The sequence below is a fragment of the Salvelinus alpinus genome, chromosome 6 (assembly GCF_045679555.1).
Source record: "Salvelinus alpinus chromosome 6, SLU_Salpinus.1, whole genome shotgun sequence".
In the NCBI taxonomy this organism is placed as follows: domain Eukaryota; kingdom Metazoa; phylum Chordata; class Actinopteri; order Salmoniformes; family Salmonidae; genus Salvelinus; species Salvelinus alpinus.
In genome coordinates this window covers 13459357-13475898 of record NC_092091.1, presented here as the reverse complement: position 1 = coordinate 13475898, position 16542 = coordinate 13459357, and the positions used below count along the sequence as shown (strand labels likewise).

The window sequence follows — 16542 nt, the reverse complement described above, 5'->3', positions numbered from 1 at the left end:
TTTAAATTATTTATTTATTTAATTACAGTTTTATTACACAGGAACAAGAACAGTTTAATATTAAGTGTTACTGAGAATTGCTAACAGAAACAAAATATCTATTTTAATTGTCAAAAGGAAACTAAATATCACAAAACTGCCTTCTTGAATCAACTACAGCCAAGGTAGGTTGAACATAATGTTCGTTTTTGTATTCTGAGTAATCTATCCCTTTTAAAGATGGTATAGTGTGTGTTTGAAACAATAACACTTCCCCTCAGATGGACAAAGAGGTTCAACGTTGCTTTAGCCAAGCATCCAACTTGCTGTTTGCAATGTTTACAAATGGCTTTGAACTTCTCTGCAGTATTTTCACATATCATAAAATGAATTGCAGCTTTTAACCTTTTCAGTGGCATGTTGAGTCCTACAGTAGTTGAGCGTCACAACTTATTTAAACTTATCTCTACAAAATATCATTGGTTAATTTATTTGAGTTGATTATGTACACATGGGGCAATGGACATTCAGGAGAATGGACGTTTACAAAATGTTCAGATAGAAATGTATTGTGTAGATCAAATATGACTGTCAGATTGCTTGGAATACTATAGCAGATTGTGTGTTCTCTATTCATTCTATTTCTATCTGCAACATGCAGTTCCAGATACAGCTCTGCCATTAGTTGAAGGCAGCCAATCCAAAAGTATCACCTCCTGAGATCTGTATTCAAATAGTTTTAAAAAAAGTAGTTTCTTTCTCAGATCTTTGGGATCTGTATTTAAATTGTTTTAAAAAGTCATTTTTGGGGATCTGCATTTAAATATTTTTTTAAAGTTGTCATTTCTGGGGATCTGTATTTAAATTATTTTATATCAGTTGGCAGGGTCTTTACTTCAATATTATTGTGTTTTGATGTATTTCTAATACCTTAAGACTTCTTCTGGAAGTTTACTGTAAAAAAGGAGTCATTTTTTGGGATCTGTATATTATATTTCCCTCACTAACTTTAAACATCAGCTATCTGAGTAGCTAACCGATCGCTGCAGCTATACATAGTCCATCTGTCATTAGCCCACCCAATCTACCTACCTCATCCCTATATTGTTTTTATTTACTTTTCTGCTCTTTTGCACACCAGTATCTCTACTTGCACATCATCATCTGCTCATTTATCACTCCAGTGTTAATCTGCTAAATTGTAATTACTTCGCTACTATGGCCTATTTATTGCCTTACCACCTCACGCTATTTGCACACACTGTATATAGACTTTCTTTTTTTCTATTGTGTTATTGACTGTACGCTTGTTTATTCCATGTGTAACTCTGTGTTGTTGTTTGTGTCTCACTGCTTTTGATTTGCTTTATCTTGGCCAGGTCGCAGTTGTAAATGAGAACTTGTTCTCAACTTGCTTACCTGGTTAAATAAAGGTGAAATAAAAAATACATTTAAAAAAGTAGTCATTTTTGGGATCTGTATTCAAATAGTTTTAAAAAGTAGTCATTTTTTCAGATTAGTATTCAAATAGTTCTAGTCACCTCGAAAGTAACTATTTGTTCCCCTGGAAAAATAGTTTATTTAAACAAAGCATAGTTAAAACTATAGTTACCCCACATCTGGTGTCCATGATACCCAGCTCACCTGACCAGGGCCTTGACTGTGGACCGTACCACGCTGGAGAGCAGGAAGAGAGGAGTGACCAGGATGTGGAACAGGGACAAGGAGGCGAAGGCCACAGCAGGGGACAGGTCAGCCTCCTCAGAGATGTGCACATGGACCACAAACGTCTAGAGGGAGATGACGAGAGGAGAGAGAAAAAGATTAATAATCACTCCAATAACCAGCATATACAGTATACTATGGGTGAGGTCTGAATCTGGAATCAAACGCAAGTTAGCAACTCAAATGTTTACATAAACATGCATTGATGTCAATGGTAGATGTGTGCTGTAGTCTGAGTTGTGCTCACATCTTACAGTACAGGATTTGGTCCTGAAATAATAAATATCCCTCAGAAAGATAAGCACTTAAAACTGAATTCTGCAAATGTTTTTACCGTTCATTTAGTTTGTGATTAACTTGAGAATTTCAGGGCTTAACAATGATAAGCAAATCGCTGTCTCCAAAACCCACATCGCACATCCAGAAGGACATCAGTTTGTCCTCTCTCTCTATCTCTATTTAATTTGTGTTCCAAAGGGTGAGGGATAAACCAATCACTGTCTCTTTCCAAAATACATTTCACTCATTCAAGGACCTCTCCTTGTGTTCTCTATGCCTGTCTGTTTGCCTGCATGCCTGCCTGCCTTCCTGTCTGTCTGCCATACTGGATTTGTCACCACACCAACAACTGCCTTGACGGCTCCAGCTACCATAAATAGAACTGGGATTTACAGTGGCCTGCCATGTCACTAACCTCTACGGTGTCCCTGGGAAATGTCACTGGCCATCCTTTATAGTGTCAACATGCCAGACTGACTGGATTATGAGCGATACCACTCTAGTCTGGTCTGTGCCCTTTACTGGGAAAAGGGATTGCCCATCCACTGAGAAAAACACACAGACCAGTGAAATATTTTTAGAGGGGGAATTGAGGTCAAAACATGCTGTTCTATGGTGAATAAAGTGAGGGAGGACAGGTATTTGGGCTAGGCTGTAGACAGTAGTATATTATAATGTGAGGGAGGACAGATATTTGGGCTAGGCTGTAGACAGTAGTATATTATAATGTGAGGGAGGACAGACATTTGGGCTAGGCTGTATACAGTAGTATATTATAATGTGAGGGAGGACAGGTATTTGGGCTAGGCTGTATACAGTAGTATATTATAATGTGAGGGAGGACAGGTATTTGGGCTAGGCTGTAGACAGTAGTATATTATAATGTGAGGGAGGACAGGTATTTGGGCTAGGCTGTAGACAGTAGTATATTATAATGTGAGGGAGGACAGATATATGGGCTAGGCTGTAGACAGTAGTATATTATAATGTGAGGGAGGACAGATATTTGGGCTAGGCTGTAGACAGTAGTATATTATAATGTGAGGGAGGACAGGTATTTGGGCTAGGCTGTAGACAGTAGTATATTATAATGTGAGGGAGGACAGGTATTTGGGCTAGGCTGTAGACAGTAGTATATTATAATGTGAGGGAGGACAGATATTTGGGCTAGGCTGTAGACAGTAGTATATTATAATGTGAGGGAGGACAGGTATTTGGGCTAGGCTGTAGACAGTAGTATATTATAATGTGAGGGAGGACAGATATTTGGGCTAGGCTGTAGACAGTAGTATATTATAATGTGAGGGAGGACAGGTATTTGGGCTAGGCTGTAGACAGTTCTATATTATAATGTGAGGGAGGACAGGTATTTGGGCTAGGCTGTAGACAGTAGTATATTATAATGTGAGGGAGGACAGATATTTGGGCTAGGCTGTAGACAGTAGTATATTATAATGTGAGGGAGGACAGGTATTTGGGCTAGGCTGTAGACAGTTCTATATTATAATGTGAGGGAGGACAGGTATTTGGGCTAGGCTGTAGACAGTAGTATATTATAATGTGAGGGAGGACAGATATTTGGGCTAGGCTGTAGACAGTAGTATATTATAATGTGAGGGAGGACAGGTATTTGGGCTAGGCTGTAGACAGTAGTATATTATAATGTGAGGGAGGACAGATATTTGGGCTAGGCTGTAGACAGTAGTATATTATAATGTGAGGGAGGACAGGTATTTGGGCTAGGCTGTAGACAGTTCTATATTATAATGTGATGGAGGACAGGTATTTGAGCTAGGCTGTAGACAGTAGTATATTATAATATGAGGGAGGACAGATATATGGGCTAGGCTGTAGACAGTAGTATATTATAATGTGAGGGAGGACAGGTATTTGGGCTAGGCTGTAGACAGTATTATATTATAATGTGAGGGAGGACAGATATTTGGGCTAGGCTGTAGACAGTAGTATATTATAATGTGAGGGAGGACAGCTATTTGGGCTAGGCTGTAGACAGTAGTATATTATAATGTGAGGGAGGACAGACATTTGGGCTAGGCTGTAGACAGTAGTATATTATAATGTGAGGGAGGACAGGTATTTAGGCTAGGCTGTAGACAGTAGTATATTATAATGTGAGGGAGGACAGGTATTTGGGCTAGGCTGTAGACAGTAGTATATTATAATGTGAGGGAGGACAGACATTTGGGCTAGGCTGTAGACAGTAGTATATTATAATGTGAGGGAGGACAGGTATTTAGGCTAGGCTGTAGACAGTATTATATTATAATGTGAGGGAGGACCGATATTTGGGCTAGGCTGTAGACAGTAGTATATTATAATGTGAGGGAGGACAGGTATTTGGGCTAGGCTGTAGACAGTAGTATATTATAATGTGAGGGAGGACAGGTATTTGGGCTAGGCTGTAGACAGTAGTATATTATAATGTGAGGGAGGACAGATATTTGGGCTAGGCTGTAGACAGTAGTATATTATAATGTGAGGGAGGACAGACATTTGGGCTAGGCTGTAGACAGTAGTATATTATAATGTGAGGGAGGACAGGTATTTGGGCTAGGCTGTAGACAGTAGTATATTATAATGTGAGGGAGGACAGACATTTGGGCTAGGCTGTCAACAGTAGTATATTATAATGTGAGGGAGGACAGATATTTGGGCTAGGCTGTAGACAGTAGTATATTATAATGTGAGGGAGGACAGGTATTTGGGCTAGGCTGTAGACAGTAGTATATTATAATGTGAGGGAGGACAGGTATTTGGGCTAGGCTGTAGACAGTAGTATATTATAATGTGAGGGAGGACAGATATATGGGCTAGGCTGTAGACAGTATTATATTATAATGTGAGGGAGGACAGACATTTGGGCTAGGCTGTAGACAGTAGTATATTATAATGTGAGGGAGGACAGATATATGGGCTAGGCTGTAGACAGTAGTATATTATAATGTGAGGGAGGACAGATATTTGGGCTAGGCTGTATACAGTATTATATTATAATGTGAGGGAGGACAGACATTTGGGCTAGGCTGTAGACAGTAGTATATTATAATGTGAGGGAGGACAGATATATGGGCTAGGCTGTAGACAGTAGTATATTATAATGTGAGGGAGGACAGATATTTGGGCTAGGCTGTAGACAGTAGTATATTATAATGTGAGGGAGGACAGATATATGGGCTAGGCTGTAGACAGTAGTATATTATAATGTGAGGGAGGACCGATATTTGGGCTAGGCTGTAGACAGTAGTATATTATAATGTGAGGGAGGATAGATATTTGGGCTAGGCTGTAGACAGTATTATATTATAATGTGATGGAGGACAGACATTTGGGCTAGGCTGTAGACAGTAGTATATTATAATGTGAAGGAGGACAGACATTTGGGCTAGGCTGTAGACAGTAGTATATTATAATGTGAGGGAGGACAGACATTTGGGCTAGGCTGTAGACAGTATTATGAAGGGCACTTATGAGATATGAATAGGCATTTATGACTGGAATGAATACTCACGGTCAGGACAGCTGCGATAGGGATGGCTGCGTTCATGAATACTGAGAACGAGGAGACACATAGGCAACATTAGATATGTGACAGTATGGTTCAGATACTGTACAGACAGTTTGTTCCAGTCATCCCTCTCTCAGTCTCTCTCTCTACAGAGTGTCTTTCTCCAGGATCTCAGTCTCTCTCTCTACAGAGTGTCTTTCTCCAGGATCTCAGTCTCTCTCTCTACAGAGTGTCTTTCCCCAGGATCTCAGTCTCTCTCTCTACAGAGTGTCTTTCTCCAGGATCTCAGTCTCTCTCTCTACAGAGTGTCTTTCCCCAGGATCTCAGTCTCTCTCTCTACAGAGTGTCTTTCTCCAGGATCTCAGTCTCTCTCTCTACAGAGTGTCTTTCTCCAGGATCTCAGTCTCTCTCTCTACAGAGTGTCTTTCTCCAGGATCTCAGTCTCTCTCTCTACAGAGTGTCTTTCCCCAGGATCTCAGTCTCTCTCTCTACAGAGTGTCTTTCTCCAGGATCTCAGTCTCTCTCTCTACAGAGTGTCTTTCTCCAGGATCTCAGTCTCTCTCTCTACAGAGTGTCTTTCTCCAGGATCTCAGTCTCTCTCTCTACAGAGTGTCTTTCCCCAGGATCTCAGTCTCTCTCTCTACAGAGTGTCTTTCTCCAGGATCTCAGTCTCTCTCTCTACAGAGTGTCTTTCTCCAGGAACTCAGCTCAACTGAATGGCTTACAGCGGTTTTGTCTAGGACTAAGCTAGAGCATCTGCACTGAGAGAGGCACACACACATTGAACCATTTCATGCAGTAAAAGGGTGGAGATTGGTTAAAGTTGTGAGCCCTCATTTTGTACTGCGGTGGTCAGACAGTTTAATGCATTAATATTGCTGTGATATGACTGTTTTATGTGGTGATAGGTTAAATTTGCAAGCCATTGGATAATAATTGGGGCAGCAGGTAGCCTAGTGGTTAGAGCGTTGGACTAGTAACTGAAAGGTTGCATCGAATCCCCGAGCTGACAAGGTACAAATCTGTCGTTCCGCCCCTGAACAAGGCAGTTAACTCACTGTTCCTAGGCCGTCATTGAAAATAAGAATTTGTTCTTAACTGACTTGCCTAGTAAAATAAAGGTAAAATAAAAAAAAATACACAGGAAATAGTTGATATTGCAAAAACAAATCTAATTACAAAATCCTAGAGGAACTGACAAGATGACTTAGAAGGCTAAGAATTAAACAGAGTTCATTACATGAAACTACTACTACAGTTCATACATTTTATGAGTTCTAGCAGGACTGACACAGAGTTGAGAGGGGTAACATTTTATGAACTCTAGTAGGACTGACACAGAGTTGAGAGGGGTAACATTTTATGAACTCTAGTAGGACTGACACAGAGTTGAGAGGGGTAACATTTTATGAGTTCTAGCAGGACTGACACAGAGTTGAGAGGGGTAACATTTTATGAGTTCTAGTATGACTGACACAGAGTTGAGAGGGGTAACATTTTATGAACTCTAGTAGGACTGACACAGAGTTGAGAGGGGTAACATTTTATGAGTTCTAGTAGGACTGAAACAGAGTTGAGAGGGGTAACATTTTATGAGTTCTAGTAGGACTGACACAGAGTTGAGAGGGGTAACATTTTATGAGTTCTAGTATGACTGACACAGAGTTGAGAGGGGTAACATTTTATGAACTCTAGTAGGACTGACACAGAGTTGAGAGGGGTAACATTTTATGAGTTCTAGTAGGACTGAAACAGAGTTGAGAGGGGTAACATTTTATGAGTTCTAGTAGGACTGACACAGAGTTGAGAGGGGTAACATTTTATGAGTTCTAGTAGGACTGAAACAGAGTTGAGAGGGGTAACATTTTATGAGTTCTAGTAGGACTGACACAGAGTTGAGAGGGGTAACATTTTATGAACTCTAGTAGGACTGACACAGAGTTGAGAGGGGTAACATTTTATGAGTTCTAGTAGGACTGACACAGAGTTGAGAGGGGTAACATTTTATGAGTTCTAGTAGGACTGACACAGAGTTGAGAGGGGTAACATTTTATGAGTTCTAGTAGGACTGACACAGAGTTGAGAGGGGTAACATTTTATGAACTCTAGTAGGACTGACACAGAGTTGAGAGGGGTAACATTTTATGAACATAACCTACTAGATATGGACCTGTAGAGGTAGGTAACATAACCTACTAGATATGGATGGTGTAGAGTTCTGTGTATTTGAGGGAAGGTGACCTACTAGATATGGATGGTGTAGAGCTCTGTGTATTTGAGGGAAGGTAACCTACTAGATATGGATGGTGTAGAGTTCTGTGTATTTGAGGTAAGGTAACCTACTAGATATGGATGGTGTAGAGGTCTGTGTATTTGAGGGAAGGTGACCTACTAGATATGGATGGTGTAGAGCTCTGTGTATTTGAGGTAAGGTAACCTACTAGATATGGATGGTGTAGAGCTCTGTGTATTTGAGGTAAGGTAACCTACTAGATATGGATGGTGTAGAGGTCTGTGTATTTGAGGTAAGGTAACCTACTAGATATGGATGGTGTAGAGGTCTGTGTATTTGAGGTAAGGTAACCTACTAGATATGGATGGTGTAGAGGTCTGTGTATTTGAGGTAAGGTAACCTACTAGATATGGATGGTGTGGAGCTCTGTGTATTTGAGGTAAGGTAACCTACTAGATATGGACGTGTATAGGGCAAAGGCCTGCAGACTGTTGAGCTCCTTGCCCCTGGTCTCCTCCACACTGTGACAGAAGATGTGTTCCCAGGCGTACAGCTTCAGCAGCTTGATGCCCCGCAGCAGCTCATTGGTCTTCTTCAACCGCTCACTGGAGTACTCCTATAGGATGATACACACAAACATCTGAATGACTGGAGTACTCCTTCAACAGAATACACACAAACATGAACGACTCCTATACCATAATATACTCCTATAGGATAATACATACATGGAGTACTCCAGACTAATGGCCGAAGCAGTTCCGGTCCTGAATGATTTGTAATTGAATGAAGATTACTTTTTGGTTTTGTTTTGTATTCGTTTTTTCTGACATTTGAGGAAGATTCAGGTTTTTGTTTTTCCTTGTTCCTTTTTGGATGACCACTCAGGGTTCAAGTTGGGGAGGATGACCACTCAGGGTTCAAGTTGGGGAGGATGACCACTCAGGGTTCAAGTTGGGGAGGATGACCACTCAGGGTTCAAGTTGGGGAGGATGACCACTCAGGGTTCAATTTGGGGAGGATGACCACTCAGGGTTCAAGTTGGGGAGGATGACCACTCAGGGTTCAAGTTGGGGAGGATGACCACTCAGGGTTCAAGTTGGGGAGGATGACCACTCAGGGTTCAAGTTGGGGAGGATGACCACTCAGGGTTCAATTTGGGGAGGATGACCACTCAGGGTTGAGTGGGATAAGAAGGATAAGACACCCTCTTTCTGACTGATGGCTGACACAGGGGCATGTACATGACAGGCCTATCTGGCTTATATGATTATGATGTCATAATGCTTCTTGACAGTGTCATAAAGTGTATTTTCTACAAGTTATTTCAAATATTATGAAAGAAACATGACTGTAAATAATTCATTACAACAACAACAAAGATTTAAGAAACAAACTCTCAAACACATTTGAATAAATGTGGGTTTTGACACTCTTTTGTATGTGTCATAACCAGCCATAAAATAACGCAATATATGCCACAACAGGTGTGGATATATGGGTCATCATGACAGCGTTAAGACCATATTATGACAAGTTATGTCAGCTGTTGTGACATATGACATGGTTATGACAAGTTATGTCTGCTGTTATTACATATTATGACATGGTTATGAACATTTCATAACGTGTTACAACACTGAGTGTCAGGCAAAGTGTTACCATTTGACAGCATGGCATTATGGGAATGAGCAGTGGGATATTGGAGAGAGAGGCAAACAAAGCTCAAATACATATTTTCTGATTAATGATTATGGTTGAAAAATAATAATTGTTCATAACAATCAACTTTTAAAAAATGATCAGTAAGAAACCAAAGGTTATCCATGAGTTTTAGCTGAAGATGTGTGTGTGTGCGTGCTGTCAAAGGATCACATAACATAATTCAGCGGTATGACATCTATTCTAATCTCTTCCACAAGGAAGATATGGAACAGTCTACACACAGGTTGTTAGATGGTTGGTCTCCTTGGAAGAATGCTATGTTACAGTCCACACAGAACGCTGTTTATCAAACCGCTAATTGCTTAATGACGGGTGCTACTGTAGCACAGTTGGTAGAGCATGGTCCTTCCAACGCCAAGACAGTGGGTTTGATTCCTGGGACCACCTTTAAGTATAATGTATGCATGCCTAGCTGTAAATCACTTTGGATTAAAAAAAAGTCTGCTAAATGGCATATTACTTACCAGAGTGCTCTGCTGTGCTTGGGACAGCTTGGTGGCCACAAAGTACTGGACAGGGGCCAGGACAGCGATGACTGTGGCCCCGATCAAGGCACTGATCCCCAGGAGGTAGTAGAGTAGAATCACCCCCACAATGATCTGGACAATACAATACACAAACTAGTTCAGGGTTTTTAAACCTTGGGAAATGTTGAGATCAGGGAAAATATTTGATTGTATGTCTGATTGAACATTTAGTTTAATGGAACATGACCTCTCTCTCTCTCTCTCTCTCTCTCTCTCTCTCTCTCTCTCTCTCTCTCTCTCTCTCTCTCTCTCTCTCTCTCTCTCTCTCTCTCTCTCTCTCTCTCTCTCTCTCTCTCTCTCTCTCTCTCTCTCTCTCTCTCTCTCTCTCTCTCTCTCTCTCTCTCTCTCTCTCTCTCTCTCTCTCTCTCTCTCTCTCTCTCTCTCTCACACATGTACACACACACACACACACACACACACACACACACACACAATATGCCATTAACCAGAGAGTGGTAGGAGATGAGATTACTGTGTTGAATAATGACAGAGTGGTAGGAGATGAGACTACAGTGTTGAATAATGACAGAGTGGTAGTAGATGAGACTACCGTGTTGAATAATGACAGAGTGGTAGGAGTTGAGATTACTGTGTTGAATAATGACAGAGTGGTAGTAGATGAGACTACCGTGTTGAATAATGACAGAGTGGTAGGAGATGAGATTACAGTGTTGAATAATGACAGAGTGGTAGGAGATGAGACTACAGTGTTGAATAATGACAGAGTGGTAGTAGATGAGACTACCGTGTTGAATAATGACAGAGTGGTAGTAGATGAGACTACCGTGTTGAATAATGACAGAGTGGTAGTAGATGAGACTACCGTGTTGAATAATGACAGAGTGGTAGTAGATGAGACTACCGTGTTGAATAATGACAGAGTGGTAGTAGATGAGACTACCGTGTTGAATAATGACAGAGTGGTAGTAGATGAGACTACCGTGTTGAATAATGACAGAGTGGTAGGAGATGAGACTACCGTGTTGAATAATGACAGAGTGGTAGTAGATGAGACTACCGTGTTGAATAATGACAGAGTGGTAGTAGATGAGACTACCGTGTTGAATAATGACAGAGAGATAGGAGATGAGACTACGGTGTTGAATAATGACAGAGTGGTAGTAGATGAGACTACCGTGTTGAATAATGACAGAGTGGTAGGAGTTGAGATTACTGTGTTGAATAATGACAGAGTGGTAGTAGATGAGACTACTGTGTTGAATAATGACAGAGAGATAGGAGATGAGACTACCGTGTTGAATAATGACAGAGTGGTAGGAGATGAGACTACCGTGTTGAATAATGACAGAGTGGTAGGAGATGAGACTACCGTGTTGAATAATGACAGAGTGGTAGTAGATGAGACTACCGTGTTGAATAATGACAGAGTGGTAGTAGATGAGACTACTGTGTTGAATAATGACAGAGAGATAGGAGATGAGACTACGGTGTTGAATATTGACAGAGAGGTAGGAGATGAGACTACGGTGTTGAATAATGACAGAGAGTGGTAGGAGATGAGATTACTAACTTCCACGAAGAATACAAAACCCTCCCCCGCCCTCCTTTTGGCAAATCTGACCACGACTCCATTTTGCTCCTCCCTTCCTATAGGCAGAAACTCAAACAGGATGTAGCCGTGTTAAGAACTATTCAACGCTGGTCTGACCAATCGGAATCCACGCTTCAAGATTGTTTTGATCACGCGGACTGGGACATGTTCCGGGAAGCCTCAGATTATAATATCGACGTATACACTGATTTGGTGAGTGAGTTTATAAGGAAGTGCATAGGAGATGTTATACCCACTGTGACTATTAAAACCTACCCTAACCAGAAACCGTGGATAGATGGCAGCATTCGCACAAAACTGAAAGCGCAAACCACCACATTTAACCATAGAAAGGTGACTGGGATTATGGCCGAATACAAACAGTGTAGTTATTCCCTCCGCAAGGCAATCAAACAAGCGAAATGTCAGTATAGAGACAAAGTGGAGCCGCAATTCAACGGCTCAGACACGAGACGTAGTAGCAGGGTCTACAGACAATCACGAACTACAAAAAGAAAACCAGCCATGTCACGGACACCGACGTCTTGCTTCCAGACAAACTAAACACTTTCTTTGCCCGCTTTGAGGTTAATACAGTGCCACCGACGTGGCCCACTACCAAGGACTGTGGGCTCTCCTTCTCCGTGGCTGATGTGAGTAAGACATTTAAACGTGTTAACCCTCGCAAGGCTGCCAGCCCAGATGGCATCCCTAGCCGCGTCCTCAGAGCATGTGCAGACCAGCTGGTGGCTGGTGTGTTTACGGACATATTCAATCTCTCCCTATCCCAGTCTGCTGTCCCCACCTGCTTCAAGATGGCCACCATTGTTCCTGTACCCAAGAAGGCAAAGGTAACTGAACTAAATGACCATCACCCTGTAGGAGATGAGATTACTGTGTTGAATAATGACAGAGGAGGTAGGAGATGAGACTACTGTGTTGAATAATGACAGAGAGGTAGGAGATGAGATTACTGTATTGAATAATGACAGAGAGGTAGGAGATGTGAATGAATGAGGAGGAAACTGTCTGGTATAGAAAGATCTGGATCTGGATTTAAAGACAGAAGTACAGTCCTTGACTTTTTCCACATTTTGTTATGCTACAGCCTTTTTCTAAAATGGATTAAATAAATAAAAATCCTCATCAATCTACACACAATACCCTTCAATGACAAAGTGAAAACAGGTTATTTACATAAGTATTGAGACCCTTTGCTATGAGACTCGAAATTGAGCTCAGGTGCAACCTGTTTCCATTGATCAGCCTTGAGATGTTTCTACAACTTGATTGGAGTCCACCTGTGGTAAATTACATTGATTAGACATGATTTGAAAGGGCACACACCTGTCTATATAAGGTCCCAAAGTTGACAGTGCACGTCAGAGCAAAAACCAAGCCATGAGGTCAAGGAATTGTCCATAGAGCACCGAGACAGGATTGTGTCGAGGCACAGATCTGGGGAATGGTACCAAAAAATGTCTGCCGCATTAAAGGTCCCCAAGAACACAGTGGCCTCCATCATTCTTAAATGGAAGAAGTTTGGAACCACCAACTGAGCAATCGGGGGGGGAAGGGCATTGGTCAGGGAGGTGACCAAGAACCCGATGGTCACACTGACAGAGCTCCAGAGTTTTCCTGTGGAGATGGGAGAACCTTCCAGAAGGACAACCATCTCTGCAGCACTCCACCAATCAGGCCTTTATGGTTGAGTGGCTAGACGGAATCCACTCCTCAGTAAAAGGCACATGACATCCTGCTTGGAGTTTGCCAAAAGGCACCTAAAAGACTCTCAGACCATGAAAAACAAGATTCTCTGGTCTGATGAAATCAAGATTGAACTCTTTGGCCTGAATGACAAGCGTCACGTCTGGACAAAACCTGGCACCATCCCTATGGTGTCACGTCTGCTCCCGCTTTTCCTCCCTCTGGCGCTCGAGGGCGCCAGACTCCCCAACATTGCGCACTCAAGCCACCTTCAGTATGCACACCTGCCTTTCCCTCGTCACGTGCATCAGCGCTCATTCGACTCACATGGACTCAATTTCTTGTGTAATTTACTTCCCTATATCTGTCTGTTTCCTAGCTCTGTTCCCTTCTTCGGGATTGTTTGTCATATGTCCTAATTTACCCGTGTGCTGACGCTGTTCCTGTCGTGTTATATGTATGTTCCTGAATAAATGTTTGACTCCCTGTACCTGCTACTCATCTCCAGCGTCAGGTCCTTGCATTTGGTGAAGCATGATGGTGGCAGCACCATGCTGTGGGGATGTTTTTCAGCGGCAGGGACTGGGAGACTAGTCGGAATCGATGGAAAGATGAACGGAGCAAAGTACAGAGAGATCCTTGATGAAAACCTGCTCCAGAGCACTCAGGACCTCAGACTGGGTTGAAGGTTCACCTTCCAACAGTACAACAACCCTAAGCATACAGCCAAGACAACACAGGAGTGGCTTCGGGACAAGTCTCTGAATGTCCTGAGTGGCCCAGCCAGAGCCCGGACTTGAACCCAATCAAACACACCAAGACAGTCGTAAAGAGGGCACGACAATGCCTATTCCCCATCGGGAGACTGAAAATATTTGGCATGGGTCCTCAGATCCATGCCAGTTCTACAGCTGCACCATCGAGAGCATCCTGACTGGTTGCATCACCGCCTGGTATGGCAACTGCTTAGCCTCCGGACCGCAAGGCACTACAGAGGGAAGTGTGTACGGCCCAGTACATCACTGGGGCCAAGCTTCCTGCCATCCAGGACCTCTATACCAGGCGGTGTCAGAGGAAGGCCCTAAAATTGCCAAAGTCTCAATTCACCCTAGTCATAGACTGTTCTCTCTACTACCGCACAGCAAGCTGTACCGGAGCGCCAAATCTAGGTCCAAAGGGCTTCTTAACAGCTTCTACCCCCAAGCCATAAGACTCCTGAACAGCTAATCAAATGGCTACCCGGACTATTTGCATTGTCCCCCCCCCCCCCCCTTTTTACACTGTTGCTACTCTCAGTTTATTAACCATGCATAGTCACTTTATCTCTAAAGTGACTATGCATGTACATATTACCTCAATGACCTCGACTAACCTGTGCCCCCGCACATTGACTCTGTTCCAGTACCCCCTGTATATAGCCTCGCTACTGTTATTTTATTGTTGTTTTCTTCTTTATTTAAGTGTTTTATTTTATATTTATCTTTACTTCAGCTGCCAAGCTTGTAGAGTCATACCCCCCAAAAAATTTAGGCTGTAATCGCTGCCAAAGGTGCTTCAACAAAGTACTGAGTAAAGGGGCTGAATACTTATGTAAATTTGAAATTTAAGTTGTATTTATTTTTTATAAATTTGCAAAAATGTCTGAATCTGTTTTTGTTTTGTCATTATGGGGTATTGTGTGTAGATTGATGAGGAAGAAAAACGATTTAATCAATTTTAGAATAAGCCTGTAATGTAACAAATTGTGGAAAAAGTCAAGGGGTCTGAATCCTTTCAGAATGCACTTTAATCACAAGACAGACCCTGCACATCCACACACACACTGTGTCCCTGCACAAACATTCCGGAGAGAGTGTGAGGTTTTTAAAATCAATGCTTTGTCCTTCACAAAAACATGGCGAATCATGAGACCTTTCCAGTCTGTATGCCTGTATTAATTGCATTCTTCACCACAGAAACTGCATTGAACATGATGGATTAGTCATGTTGGTTTCATTCACCTGGCCGTGGCTCCTGTCCTGTCTTGGCATCTGTATGGTAATGCTAATAGATTATGATTTAACTGTGATATAACGACATCTTGATGGATGATTAATGTGTTGTGTTCCTCCACCTGGCCTTGGCTCCTGTCCTGTATGTCCTGGCATCCTCACGGTGACAGCCTGATACACACATCCCCAGGATTCACAGTGAGGGGGAGGGGTACAGCACTAAGTGATGGAGATGGATATGACATTTCATACTAGCTACACCCTTTCTCCTTCATACAGAGCAACATTTGCCTAGGCCACACTGTAAAACATTTCCTGTAAAATGTACAGTAACTTACTGGCAGCAATTGTCCAGTAAGTTACTGTAATTTATTATACAGTACAGCTACTATAATCCATTTTACGGTAATCCATTTTTCGGTAACCCATTTTTTTACAGTATATTACCGGATTTACCCATGCAGCGACATATTACCCTGTGTTCTTTGCACATTTTCATATTTACAATAACATTTTGGTAATTTAGTGGGTGCTCTTGTCCCTAGCAATTTAGAGTTTGTGCATACAGTATTATTATCCATTAATGAAAATGTTGTAGTTAAGGATACATTGGTCTTCAAATTAATTTGAACTACAATAAGATTGCTTATGATATATCTCTGATTATGTCTGGATTGTGCCAATACAATACTGAGATGTTGACGGTAACTTGTTGCCAGAGCAATGAAACACAGTACAATACACACCATTAAACAGTAAGATAAGTATTTCTACAGTATTTTACTATAATTCCAATAGATTATAGCAAGCAGGTTAGCTGTATTAATTTGCATATTACAGAATATTAATGAATACTAGGTGTTTTATATCACTTGTATTTCTAGAGGCCTAAACAAAGGTTTCCAAACTGGCCATGATTACAGGGAAGAACAGAGAAAATGGACATGAGAATGCCGGGAGATGAGTTTCGATTGGTCTGCCATGTAGCGTGCTTCTGTTTATAACGTGAGCTGCTCAGAATGTGTTGACAGTCCTTTCTACCTCTACGTTTTTGAAAGATACAACGTTAACCATCGCGAACTACAAAAGTTTAGCACATTTCTCAACAACATTGATGCCCTGAATTTAGCAAGTGCTATTGACAGATAAGTTGTGAAAAGTGATGGGCTACTTTCTGCACATGCGTCAGTGTGAACCAGAGTGACTTGACACAACGCTGGCCAAACAAGATACTACAAACAAAATAGAGTTAAATGGTTCTAGTCTGCCGTGAAGCATTCATCCATGTATACGGGTAA

The 16542-nt window shown here is 41.8% G+C and overlaps 1 protein-coding gene across 2 annotated transcripts in view; it reads right to left on the bottom strand.

Annotated features, from left to right (window-relative positions):
* LOC139578184 (ATP-binding cassette sub-family C member 8-like) overlaps positions 1-16542 on the bottom strand; it is a 152752-nt gene that overhangs the window by 73132 nt on the left and 63078 nt on the right. For both annotated transcript variants that reach the window (XM_071405476.1, XM_071405477.1), the window contains exons 9-12: positions 9932-10066; positions 8196-8358; positions 5513-5553; positions 1624-1769 (exon numbers count right to left, since the gene is read on the bottom strand). In XM_071405476.1, the coding sequence (XP_071261577.1) occupies positions 1624-1769; positions 5513-5553; positions 8196-8358; positions 9932-10066 (485 nt within the window). The remainder of the gene's footprint in view (positions 1-1623; positions 1770-5512; positions 5554-8195; positions 8359-9931; positions 10067-16542) is intronic.